General features: G+C 37.2%; 1 protein-coding gene across 3 annotated transcripts in view; it reads right to left on the bottom strand.

The window, feature by feature from the left end:
- The window catches only part of sima (HIF-1 transcription factor component sima), a 105,634-nt gene that overhangs the window by 52,225 nt on the left and 39,228 nt on the right, over positions 1–14,181 (bottom strand). For all 3 annotated transcript variants that reach the window (XM_070207346.1, XM_070207344.1, XM_070207345.1), the window contains exon 7: positions 11,492–11,633. In XM_070207346.1, coding sequence (XP_070063447.1) covers positions 11,492–11,633 — 142 coding nt within the window. The remainder of the gene's footprint in view (positions 1–11,491; positions 11,634–14,181) is intronic.

Here is a 14,181-nt window from a genome sequence, read left to right as displayed (position 1 = left end):
ATGTTGCAAGCCAAAACAAAAAATTCGGAGAAACACCAGTACAACAGGAAAATGGAAAAGTAAAATGGAAAATGGAGAGGGGGCAGGGGGCAGGGTGGGAAACAGCCAAGATTTATGCTCGCGGTTGCGTTTTTTTGTCGCCCGATGCTAAGTGCCAAATTATCATTAATAAAAATAGCTTAATCGTACGGAATTTGTTTATATATATAGATGGATGTTTGTAAATCTGCTAAGCAAGGCATTTTTTATTTATTTATTATTATTATTTTGCTCTTGAATAGTCGCTAAGGCCTTGGCATTGCTCCAGCTCACGTAGGCCTCCCTATTCGTACGGCTGTCCCTCTGTCCGGAGCGGACTCTAAGCGATTTTTAAGTTTGAAATGACCAGAGAATTATATTAATTTTTTAATATAAATATGATTTTATAATTGGTTTGATCTTTTACCTAACAGCTAGTTAAGGGCCGTCCTTAATAAGTACACAAATTAGAGCTAATCTTATCTTATGACATTTTAAGCAAGCTATTAAAGCTTTAGTTGAATATATTTTTTGTAGTTCTCTTTTCTGCTTAGATGATTTAGCTCAATAAATTCAAGTAGGAACAGCTTTTTATCGAAAGAAAACCCAGAGAGAAAAGTATACTAATTCCCAATAAATTCAAATTCTAGTTTATATCGCAAAAGAAAACTGAGAGAAATAATTTTTCATCTATATAGAACAAGTATACGAGATTCCGTTTAAAAAATTGTTTTAATATATGTATATTTAGTTAATCTGTCACAACATTTCTCATAAAAATGGAAAATTTGTAGAAATTTTTCGAATACAAAAAATATATTTATTATAAATTTAAAAGTTTATTTATGACTAATCGAAATGCGAATATTATATAAGTGAAAACTCAACTCAACTACTTGCTTAGCTATATCAACCTTATATTTTATAAAAACTTGCAATACTTGGTCTATATATTTTGTAAATGGTATATATAGGCATAATATCTGGTATTTCTATACATACTTAAAATATAAATCGTAAGTATTTCCATTTTAAGCAGTTTATATCTACTCTTCAGGAGGAGCTTTAATTTTCTACATAGCTCGCGTGTTTTCGACTTCTTCTTCTTTCGCCTAGTCCCTACCTCTCTGAGAGCCTTCAGACTTCCTGTAGTCAAACTGGAGCCACGCACATTTTCATTTTAATAACCTTCGATGTGAGGAGCACGAGCAAAGGGCAAAGGGCCTTGGGACGGGAACGTGCCCGGATCCGGGTATAGTCTTTGACATTGCCTTCTTTTTGTCTTGCGTAATTTGCAATTACGGACAAAACTTTTAGAACAACAACATCAACAACAGCAAAAAATGCCAAATGCTTGTGTGCGATAAGACAAGGCTGAGCAATCGACAGGACACGAGCAGAGGAGCAGCAAAAGGATAATGCGACGAACTTAAAAAAAATACAAGAAATAGACGAACAACAATAAACAATTGACACAGCCAATCAGTGCTTGGCCAAGCACTGGCAAACCCCATTAAGAACGAAAATCTGGGAAGAGAGAAAAGAACTTTACCAAGAGCTGGGCAAGCAAGTGCTACCGCCCCTCTCTCACCCATCCCACCGCCTACTTATTTACCTAACAAAAATTGACGTAAGTGAAGCAGCGAGAAGAAGAAGAAAAAAGGAAGCGGCCAGCGCAAAGATAACTGCAATCGCTCACATAAAATGACGGTAATGCGTACACGCGCCCAGTCATTCTGCCGCTCTCCCTTCACAACAGCTGCACAGCCCACACAGACACACACACACAAATACTCACGCACAGGTGTGCGTCAGGCGTCGGCGTCAGCTGTTCGGCTGCAGCGCAGCGACAAACAAATATTTTGTTACCCAGGCTCCAGGCCCGGGCACAAAATCCACTCAAAGAACAAAAAATGCCGCTCAAACGTCACAGCCTGCAGCCTACTTTTAGGCTCGACAGAGCAAGAGAGCGTGAGAACAAGTGAGAGAGCCGCTCTCTGCTGCGGCAGCAGAGCATGCGGCCTATGCGAGACCTTGAACTCGAATTTTTTTTTTGTGTGTTTTGTGTTTTTTTTTTTTGTTTGTCAGCTTTCGCTTTCGTTTTGTGCGCTTGTGTTATGTAACACACGCTGCGAAGAGCCGACACTCAGGCATTTAGGCTGTGCAAATGGCATGAGAAATGAGCGTTAAAAGAACTTTCACTTTCAGCAGTCAATGACACTCAGAGAGAGAGAGAGAGAGAGTGAGAGAGAGAGAGAGAGAGGGAGCGATGCAGAGAGAGCGGCACAATCGGCACAAGAGAGAGAGAGAGAAAGAGAGAGAGAGCTGCTGTAATACAGAAAAACGTCAAGAAATGTGCGACGCAATTATTTGATGGGCAGCAGAACATATGATTCCGTGTTTATTGTTGTTGTTGCTGTTGTTGTTGTTGTTGTTTCTCAATGAAGACGTCATAAAAACCGCTCAACGAATAAATAAAATAATTTGCTTTGTAATGTGCCATGTCAGGGGGCAAGGTAAAATTGATCTTTTTATTGGTTGGGAGGGTCAACAACAAAACTAAAAATTCGTATGCCGGACAATTGTCACAAAATATAAAAAGATAAACATTGCATCTGCAGAAAGCTTTAATTTTACACATATATTTATAGCCACAAGCACAGTGGAAGGGGCGCGGCAGCAAGGGCAAACGGCGCCTAAAAATAGGCGAATAGACGAATTGTGCCAAAAAATCATAAGCGAACGAGAAAGGGCACAGGAGGGAGTTATTGATGTTATTGTGCTTAATTTTGTTGGCGCTGCAGCTTTAAAATATATGTATGCAAACAAAATACAGTTTCACTCAATTGCGTCATAAAACGAGAAGAAAAAAAGAAGCGGCGCCCAACGTGGGGTATCGTACTTAGCTATGGCGTCCAATGTGGGTCGGCAGGTACGCAAACACACACACACACACACCCCTCAGCGAGCAACTTCCGTCTATTTTTCGGGCCTTACTCTTATACCAACAAAAAAAGATGTAAGAATGTTTGTGCCGATTGTAGCCGACTGCCTAATACTCTGTTACAGTCCATTAATAGGCCAAATTAAGAAAGATATCCAAAATACTATTCGATCCTTCTTTAAAGTTGCTAATCCCTTGCAATTCAATCCAATGCCAAAATTGTGAACCCTATAGATTTGCACCAGCTGGGCGTAGCTATATAATCTTCACACATTAACTGTTGTTCATATAGACTGATATATTAGACCTGTTACAAGCGTCTTAATTCCTTGATCATTGCACAAAGCCAATATACGCTTCTTTCACCTGAGAACAGAGCATAAAAGAAAGGACGCAATTTGGCCATTTTATTTTCTTCACAGCTTTTGGCTTTTACCTTGCCTCGAATTCAGTTTCTTCTTTTTAGCTTTTAAGTGTCATTTACATTGACGTTTATTCAAATATGCGTCGCCAGGATACATTTGACATTGCCTGGCATTTTAATATGTGTATAGCATCAGAGTCGAGTCGAGGCCGTTTTCTGGCCCAAAACACGTGCGTGATATGGCCCGTTGCCGTTGTGCTGCGTGCGAAAGAGTCCTCAAGTTGTGATTTTCTGTGGGATTTATTGGGTTTTATTGTGCGTATCAGCAGACCTTGGCATTTTGAAACGCAGATATGTTAATATGCGCCGAAAAAGCTGAACATCATAAACTTTTAAGGCCCTAGCTTAACACGCCCAAACAACTCGCACAGGAGGTCCCCGCTAACCAATAAAAATTATGAATTCGCTTGCGACTTGGCGACTCGAGTTGTATTCTTTTCTCAGTGCCCAGTTATGCAATATATGTACATTGTCTCTTTTAATAGCTGAAATTTTAATATTCTAGAAAGTAAAAGAAAATTGTAGCATATTTGCATTACAGCGCATAAATTGCGAGCGACATCAAAAATCGACGCTACGCTTTATGGCCAATGTGAAAGGAAAATCCATTTTGGGACACACTGCGCTATCAGCGCCAGCAACAGGCCAATCAAAATGCAATTTCCCTTCATATGTGTGTGCGTGTGTGTTTGTGTATGCTTGTGTGTGTTCGTGCGAGTGTGCGTGTGTGTATTAAAGCACATAATTTTGTGTCCATAGACAGGTGGGTTATATGTAAATGCTGGTCACATTTGGAAAGATTTGACTGATTCGCTCATATTTTCCCATTCCGTTTGCCCATTCTTTTTCAGCTGGTTATTCACATATAATCAAAATGCAAACAAGCTGATTTCGTTACCCAGCTGCTCCACGGGCTCTCTATGAATTTGTCATTTACGTTTCACTGCTAAACGAATTACGCGTACCGCCCCCACCTCACACCCTCTCAGGCATTACACATTACGCATCACGCATACGCACCGTTGACGGTCGCCAAGTCGTGCGTCGTTCGTCGTTCTCGGGGCGTCGAGCGTCGCCCATCACAAATGCTGTCGCTGTTGTTCAACTTCATCAAAATAGAATCAGCTGCGTCTCTGATAAGCAAACATTTAAGTACACACATAAATACACGTACCACAGGCGTCTTTGTCGCCTAAAAGGCTACTACATTATGAATGCGGCAACTCGAGCATATTTAGCTGAGCGCGTGAGTCGTGAGAACCAGTGAAAAATATGGAAAATCTAACAACAAATATTGCCAATTTGTCCATTTTATATTAAATTACTAATTATTATATAAATTTTTGGCTAAACGTCATATTTGATTCGGGCTTGAATACTCAAGTATATGCGAATCAAAAACAAGAACTATGACTAGTCGGCATATAAATAATACTTGTGAAAGAATCAAAAATATTAATATCAATCTAATAACGTACGATAAAGTGTATCGATATATTATTAAACAGAACGTAGATATATATATATATCAATATATGATGATATTTATCTATATGATATCTTCGAAATATCGACCGTTAAAATAATGTCGATATATCATTTAACAGAATTCAAAATGGCTTGTGTAAATGATGGCAATATGATATTTTGATTTATACCTATCGATAGTTGCTAAGGACTAGACTATCGACTATCGAAACTATTAAGATCAGCCCCTTTCGATGGTTTTACAACTGCAACCGCAACTAGTTGCAGTTGAAAGATTAAGGATTAATTAACGTTACTCGTGCGTGATTGTTGCACCTCAAAACACGCGCATATCTCTAACTCTGCTTACCTACTACCTCAAATCAAACAATGATAGGCACGGCAGAAGCACGTGGCTCAAATTAAATTCCAACAGAAGGCAAAAGTTTTGGGCACGAAGCGCTGAGGCAAGGCCGTGTACGCAAGAGTGTGAAAAAAGCCGAGCGATAGGCTAAGTGAGAAGGTGAGAGAAAGACATAAAAGAGCACAAAAGCCTGTTCTAGCTGTGCTGTGCCGCAAGGCGTAAGCGCGCACACACACACGTGTGTAAAATGTGTGTGTGTGTGTGTGTGTGTGTGCGTGCCTACTTTGGTAAATAAGCCAAAATGGCAGCCACTGGCGGTATTTGTGTGTGCACACACACATACAGCCACACACACACACACACTCAAAGTTGGTTAAAGAGTTGTCTGTATATTTACTGTTAATTAACCTGACGTCAGTTCTGCTTTTTGGTCAGACGTCGCTTTAGAGCCTTGTTAGCCCGCTCGGAACGGAAGCCCTTAATCACTTCCTGTGTTCTGCTGTAGCCGGCCAATCGAGGTTCGAGCACTTGGCTATTTGCATATGTACATAATAAATGATTTGGCCGACAGCTTAAGGCAAAGTCATTCACTTAGCCGAATTAATAGCGCAGCATTACACGAAAAGGATGCATAGCTACGCATATTGCGCATACGCCATGTGGCTATTCTTATTATGAAACGAAAAGCATTTAACATCTAAAATGTGGCGAGAGTTGCGTCGAGTTATGTTAACTGTAAAAAAGTTCAATGAATTTCCATTTTTAGCTAATCGAAAAACAATAAAACCTAGTTATTTTTTTTTTATCTATTTGCTCCATAAAAATCAATAAAATTGTTGGCAAACTTTCGATTTTCAATGATAACAAACCGATAAGTACTGATAAACTCTAGTAAATAATATTATGGTGATATTTATCTATGTAATCTATCTCAAGCACAAACAACTAAAAACGGAATTTTGTTTTGTTTACTAACAGATAAACTATATAATAGTTAACTACTTTTAGGCCAATGAACTATTATAACAACATTTACAAATTCATTTGAAAGGTTTTTAATTAAATTCCTCTCAACTATTTCGAAAGGAAGAAAAAGAGGGAGTAAAAATTGGCATGGCCAAAAATTTATTTTATTTTTATTTAAATAAAGGCGGAAAATATATCGAATTGATTTGTATCCGCCTACTTATCAAATAAATTGCATATAAAATACGCTAATTATTGGGGCAACTCTCGCAAATGTAGTTTTACGTGAAGCCGCGCCGACTACGTGACTAGATAAGCCTATTAAGCAGCATTTGCTCTGCCTGCCTGAGACCAGTTGCCCAAGTCCTTAAGACACGCAATTCGACAGCACATCAATGCACAGTCCACGTTCTGGACGTCCCACTCAGCGCTTGCGGTTGGGGGAGGTAATTGTGGAGCCATAAATCTTAAGTTCACGCGTATATTGGCTTATTTCGCTGAGCCCCAGAATTTACCAACAAATTAAAGCGAGAGTTAGAGCAAGAGAGAGAGAGAGAGAGAGAGAGAGAGAGAGAGAGAAAAAGAGACAGCAGCCAGAAAATAAAAAACGAAGCGCGTTAATTCTTAACCAAAAAGTAAACCTGCGTGTGTGTAAAAAATCGATTGATTTGAAAAGGGAGAAAAAAAGCAATTAAGGTCAATGCGTTGCTGTGAGTTGTCCTTTGATGGGTCGTAACTACCTCAACTTTTTCAATTTGCCTTTTGTCCGGCGCACGTCGAACAACTGACCAAAGTTATCGCTCGGAAGAAATCGAAATTAGGCCCAAAACTGAAAGCGAGGGGCAGCGGTTGCCAGTTCAATGCCACAAGCGATAAAACGAATTTAAATAGGGCAAACAGAAATCTACCCAAAAAACGTATAAAAAAAAACCAGAAGTAAATAAAAAGTAAAAACAGCAAAGGAAATAAAGTTTTTCTTTTGTCGTTCGCCAGAAGCGAGGACAACAAACAGACATTGTGCAATGAAGCATAAGAAAACGGAAAAGGCTAAAACAACCTAAACATGCTGAAAAACCCACAATTTGACCAAAAAGAAAAAATGTTGCTTGATTGAATTTCGGGTTAACCAGGTTGCGCATACGCCACGTTGTGCGGCATGTATGGCCCATATATGGCTTTGCTTTGAGACCCGTTTAATTAACAAAAATGCGCAGCACTTAAAATTAATTAAATTATCTACTAAAAGGGATTTCAAGAGGACAATAAAAACACACACTTTTATTGCCCAAAAATGTGCTATGATTTGTTCTTTTTAGCCTTCTGCTGTTGCCGTTGTTATTCTTGCCTGGGCTTTAATTTATTGTTTTAATTTTTAGTCTCGCAGCAGCCACAATATTGCCTCGCGCTGTTGCCGTCAACACAAAAGGCTCGCTTCTGAGCTCAGCAAACTTTTGCCAAAGTGTTAAGAACTCGTGTAAATTCCATTAAAGCCTCAAGGAAAAAAGAAAGAGAGAGAGTCTTACCCCAGGTCCTGGCAACTCTGTCATATTCGATAAATCAAGGGCGATAACAACAACACACGCAAAGCAGCAGCAACAACAACAACAACAATGGACATTAAAAGCAGCCCGCAAACCGCCTAAAATTATGCAACACGAGTTATAAATATGCAAATTGTTCGAGCCTTACTAAACTAAACATAGTTAATTAGCACGCCTGACAATTTTCGCTGGTTTCCAAACCCTGTAGCTGGGGAAAGCATAGAGTAGATATTCATGATTAATAATGAAATCCTGCTGCAGAATTTGAACCAGAAACTTCACAGAAACAAGCACACTTATAAGATTTCGTATTGCTCCATTTTAAAGCCGAATTTTCCAGAATCTTTAAACATCTAAATAAATATGAAATTTTGGAAAGTCATAAAATAAATATTCTGAATAAAACCCATTTATGATTCAGAATCAATAGTCTAAAGAACTATATAAAATTCTTAAAACAATCTATTTGCTTCAAAGAGAGTATTTATCATTCGGTCTGACTCCCTATCTCTTCCTATATTTGCGCATAATTTGTGAATTCTATGAATTTAGCGCTTGTTGCTTTTTAATTAAATTCGTGGCGTAGATCAAGAATGAAGCTCGTTAGGGCTAAACTGACGACAATTACAACTGCGACATATTCGCCATAAATAGCTTAGCACAAGCCCCATGGCCATTACGCATACTATGCAATTTTCACTTGCTTTCACGGCCTTGACGCCGTGCCAAAACTCATTAGCCAAAAAATGTTGTTCATTAGCAGCAGGTAAAAGTAATATGTGACAGCTGGCCATCAAATCCCATCATCGTATCAAACATAAGGAAACTGCGCTAAATATATGTGTTTATATATGTATTTTGATCAAACAATCAGAGCGAAATGATCTTAGAGATAAACAAACGAAACACTTAACCCTTATGGCCAGGCATTTAACCCAGCCACATGCCAAAATAACAACAAAAATAAAGAGCCCAAGTAAATACGCCGAAGAGCAGAAAAACAAAATAGAAAATTGCGTTGACATGGTTGCATTTTGGCAAAGCAACAGAGAAACAGAGAATTTCTCTCGCCTCTTTCCTCTTTCGGTGTCGTAATTTTATTTTTCAATTTAGCAAACAACAAACACAACAACAAGGGCAACAACGAGCCAAACAAATGCTGCCAATAAAATTGATCATCATTCAAATGCACACGAGCGTAAATTAAATACAATTAAAGCTGTTCTCAATTTTGGCCATATTAGCGAAAATATGCAAAATGTTTGCCGAAAAGCAAGCGAATTCAGAAGCAGAAAATGAGCGAAACTTAACAGCTTAAATGTTATCAAATAGAATTACGAAATGGCTGATAGCAAATTTTTACTAGGAAATGAAAGGCTGGATTCCGTTGACATTAGAAAAGGGTATTCCCGAAATTAGCAGCATAAGTAATCATATATGATATTAGTTTTCACACTTCTATACAAAATGTATAAAAAGAACTAATTATACAGTTCAAAATAACGATTGAAAAACTAAGTGGGGTGTTCCCGAAATTGAATAATATAAAATAGTACAATTTATTCTATAAAAAAAAGTATTTAAGGACAACTAAAAACAATGTTCCTGAAAATTTATAAAAATATTATTTGGTAAGAAATAACCCCATTCTAAGCAAAAGTTAAAAAAAAATATAATAAATATGCCTGTATTAACAAGTAAATAAATAACATCAATCAACAAGAGTCTTTCAAAGGTTAAGGCATTGTTGTCGTCGATGCACAGTTGCTTCTGAATATAATGCTGATGACTAACTAAAGCCCAATAATTAAATTAATAATTTAAACAGCCAAAAAAGCAAACAATAAAATGAAACGTAACTGACAAACGATGACGGCACGTGGTCATCAGTTGTTTATGGTGGGAGGGCGGTTGTTGACAAAATAAAATAATAACCCCTATACTAACTCAACTGAAATGGCAATTAAAAGCACATTTTCATTTTCGGCTCCCACAAAACATGGAACGGAGAGAAACACGAGAACCGGAAATCGGCCAAACAAAACAATGCACAAATATTTGCTCATTAACGCTTAATTTTAACAGAAATAAATACTTTATGATTGAGATACTTACGCGCAAGCTGGAAGTAAGAGAAATGAATGGGGTGAAGAGTTTGGGGTGCTGGGAATGTTATATAGACATTATTTATAGGTATAGGGGAAGCCCTGCGACTATATGTGCGACGCCCTGGCAGACTATAATTTTCGCTAGATTTCTGTAAGAAAATTATCGATAGTATCTCATTTTATCAACATCAATAATTATTTAGTTAGCAGTCGATTACTATAAACATATACTTAAAAGCATTTTGAATATCTTAACTATCAATTGAGATTTTTATCGATAGTCGTATCGATAATTAATTAATTGTGCATTTTTATAACAGTTTACGTAATATAACATTTTAACTATCTTAACTATTAATTGCGATTAATGATCGATAGTTTTCCCGATTATTTTAAAAATGTGCCTAACATTGGCCCTGGTAAAATTTCAAACTGTCAAATGCATTTTTTTCGATAGTTTAGTAATCGATTATTTGTATTGTAACTGGGATTTGATATCGATAGCTTCATTCTTACTATTTTCCAGCTTTTCCTTATAACCTTAACTGTATAACTTCGAATGTAAATGTCACAACTCCGTTAAAAACAGGAGGTTTCTCTTGGACTTTTATTTATTTATTTATTTGATGGTGCTTGCGGCATGGGTCACTCGTTAAAAGGGCTCGACACGTACCGAGCATAAACAATTTCCATAATGCACGCACAAATTAACGGATACAAAAATAAATATTCTTTATTTTATTCATAAATGCGTGAGGCATGTCGAAAGGGTACATAAAAATACAAATTTACGTAAGGCTGGCCGCATAAATAAATATGCTTAAAGGACACGTGTACCAAAGAACTGGCTGTAGGCAGAAATTTGTGAGATATTTTGAGCCGCAGACGAAAGTTAATTTTATGTACTGATTGAGTATACGTCGTGTTGCCAGGCACATTTTTCAATCAATTGAAGGAAATGGTAGGCACTGTCATACAGAACGACAATATCTGTGACAGTAATATGAAAGCGTGATTGACTTGGAGATGTCCTGTGCGGAAGTAAAAAAAGTTTAAGGACAATACGTTCATGAATTACATGGCATTACATTAACTAAAGCTACTGAAAATGTGAATATACAGTAATAATTTGTAGGCTTCTTTAACCTTAAATGCTATATACCCCCACTTAAACGCGTTTCTTTTGTTCTGTTCATATTTACAGGGTATCAAAAGAGGCAGATTAGCAAATCAAATCAAATCAATTCTGTTGACTGCGGCCTGCCGCTGACTGACACAATTATTTGTGCGTTTCAGATGAAAACAAGAGGGAAAACGCAAGCGGAAAATCTCTGTGCGTCTCTATGTAAATCTTGTCCCTGTGCCGTTTGCAGTTCAATGAAGCAGCTGTGAATGCTTTGTGGATACGCGGTCTGCGGGCAGGGCAGAGTATTGTGGGTTAAATACGCTTGATTAATTATAAAATTGCGGCAATGCAAATTACCGCCTTTAGGCAGCGTTTAATTAAATGATAAAAACGCGAACCGCCTTCGACTTTGTAAATGAGCAAATATTTGGCATTGTTTGGCCGATTTCCTCAGCTCAATTCAGGCTCATTAATATAACTTACAAGACTATATTGGTTAGTTGAGATAGAAACTGTCAAACGATTGAACTCACCTAATGACATAATTAACGCAGACAACGCTCTGCGGCTTTAGCTTATCGTAAACAATCGTCGCCTGCGTCACGATCCAGCAGTAGCCGCCAAATTTGCCCAGTAGACGATAGCGACACGTTTCGCCCTGTCCCTTGCTCAGCACTGCAAAGACAAAGAAGTGTTAGAGATATACACATTAGTTGAGTCCAATACTCTAAATGTAAGTCAAGCTCTTGACTTGACCAAACAAATCAAATCAAGTTACAAAAAAGAAAAGAAAACAACCACTTGCGGCCGACAACAAAGCCAAGAGCAATAGGAATTATATCATTTGAAATTGTTTTTTGCGGTTTAAGTTTCTGTTTAGGTTTTTGTATGTACCAGGGTTGGGTATTAAACATACAAAACCACACACATAATCTTGGCCAAATATAATTCACAAAATTTAAGTTAAAACTAGAATTGATAAATGCGAATGCTTGCCAATTTATTGTGAATAATAATATGCTTATTGTGCTATGCTATGCTATGCTTATTAAGCGTATGCCATATGCTCTGAAGTGCTCCGGTCGAGCTTACCCAAGTGACAGATACCCTACACCAGAGTAGACCTAGGCATTCGCACTTGCACAAACACAAACACAAATAATATATAGAGCTAGTCGGAAATGCCTCCTTTTACCGAGCACACACATTAACATAACTTTCTTCAAGAGCTTTAACCAATTGCTAACGCCCCTTTTTAGTTCACCAGCCAATCTATATATCATAGCCATATTAGGCATCTATTATTATAAATTTAGATTATAATAACAGTTATTAACATTTTGTATGCACTCAAGCAGCCCTGGCTTTGGTTTTGTGCTTGAATTTTCAACAACCAAATAGGCAAGTTTCAAATGACGTTTGCCAAAGGCAGCCAGGCATAAATATTAAATAATAGCCGGGCCACAAAAACCGCTCGAGGCAATGTTTTATAAGCGCTGAGCTAAGCAATGCCAATTTGTGTTGTGCCTTTAATGTTGTATTTAAGTGCGGAAAAGCCGTGCTTATAGAGTATAAGCTGAAGAGCGACGATTTTAATTAAAAAATCGTGTAAAAATTAAATCAAATAAATATGTGTGCAGGGTATTAGTGGTGTGTGTGTGTGTGATGAATGTGCGTATGAGTACTTGTATATATATGACAAAAAGACTTGCTGCTACAAGCTTAATAAAAATTTAATGCGCCTGCAAGCAGCGCACAAGAAGGACATAAAATAACACACGGCTTGATGAAAATTCATAAGCCAAAGACGGCGGCAGACAGAGTTGAACAAGTTTGCAGGTTGGAGGGGCTGAAGGTGGGTTGGGTGGGGTGCTGGGCATATACATAGCAATTGAAATTCATGGCCTTTAATGCGTTAAAGCGAGGCCGCAGCTAAATGTTATGCGTTTATTATTAGACCCGTTTTGAGCGAGCCAATGGCCAAAACTCAGGTAATTGCCGTTGCCTAATTACAGGCGCAGCTGCCGCAGACCAAATAAGGCAATGGTCTCCTCCAGAATAGCATCCCTATATAGCATATATATATTACATATATTTATATATATATACAACACAAATAGCTACACTTAAATTGAATTCGTAAACTGTAATGTAAAAGCCACAAACACAAATCCCAATGAAACATGAGCGAAAACTGAGGCATCGCTGGCTTTTTGCCATCATTATGGCATTTAGATTTACCTATATATCTCTATATATATATATATATGTATGTGTGTGTATGTAGAGTGAGATATATACGCGTGTATTTAACTCAGTCTCGCATTCACTCAGTCATTCATTCAGTTAATTTGAAATCAGCAGCAGAAAATTAGTTTTTCTTTTGTGCCAGCGCTTGCGGCTTAGTGGCCTCGTGTTAATTTCAGTCCACGAAAAGCGCCGCACACACTGCACAGTGGTGCGCAGTCTATGAACAAGTATGCAATATTAAGAGACTGATAGAAAATTGAAGACAATTTTAGATTAAAATATGGAATTGTAATTTAAACTTAATATTCATATTCAAATACAACTAAATATTAGATACATTCAATTACTGAATACGACTTCAATGAAATTGAAAAAGAGTATTAATGTCAAGTTCATGTTAAGCAACCTCTTTAAGAAAATTTTTAATATTTTATATGCCTAAAAGTTTGTATTCCCACTTCTTTAAATTGTTTTAGTTCCTAATTTGTATAAAAATGGAATTTAATTTAGGTATATATTATATTTTAATTATAGCAACTCAAAAAAAAAGGTATTAATATACCTAGATACGATATTAGATTTTGCAATGAAAGAAGTATTGGGAAAAAATTGTCTGTTAGAATATTAATTATTAAATAAATATGTTTGAGCATATGCAAATTAAAAAATAACAATTGAACTATCGTCAATCGTTGATAATCATTGCCAATCATCGGTGCTTAGAAGAGATAGTTTTCAGAATCTTGAATGCAAATGATAAACAATTTTAAAATAGTTTTTCTTTTTTCAATCATAAGCAATTGGTTTATTTTTAGAAAAAATATTCATATAATTAAAAACTGTAACCACTGTGCGCAGGGTCTCTGCCACAATTCCGGATAATAATTATGCTGGGCCATTAATAAGGCAACATCGAAGAGGCTTGTTAGTGTAGTCACGAAAAGGATGTGTGCCACATGTGAACAGTGTATAT

Source organism: Drosophila virilis, chromosome 2 (assembly GCF_030788295.1).
Source record: "Drosophila virilis strain 15010-1051.87 chromosome 2, Dvir_AGI_RSII-ME, whole genome shotgun sequence".
In the NCBI taxonomy this organism is placed as follows: Eukaryota; Metazoa; Arthropoda; class Insecta; order Diptera; family Drosophilidae; genus Drosophila; species Drosophila virilis.
The sequence above is the reverse complement of the archived record's forward strand: the minus strand, read 5'-3'. Positions and strand labels throughout refer to the sequence as shown.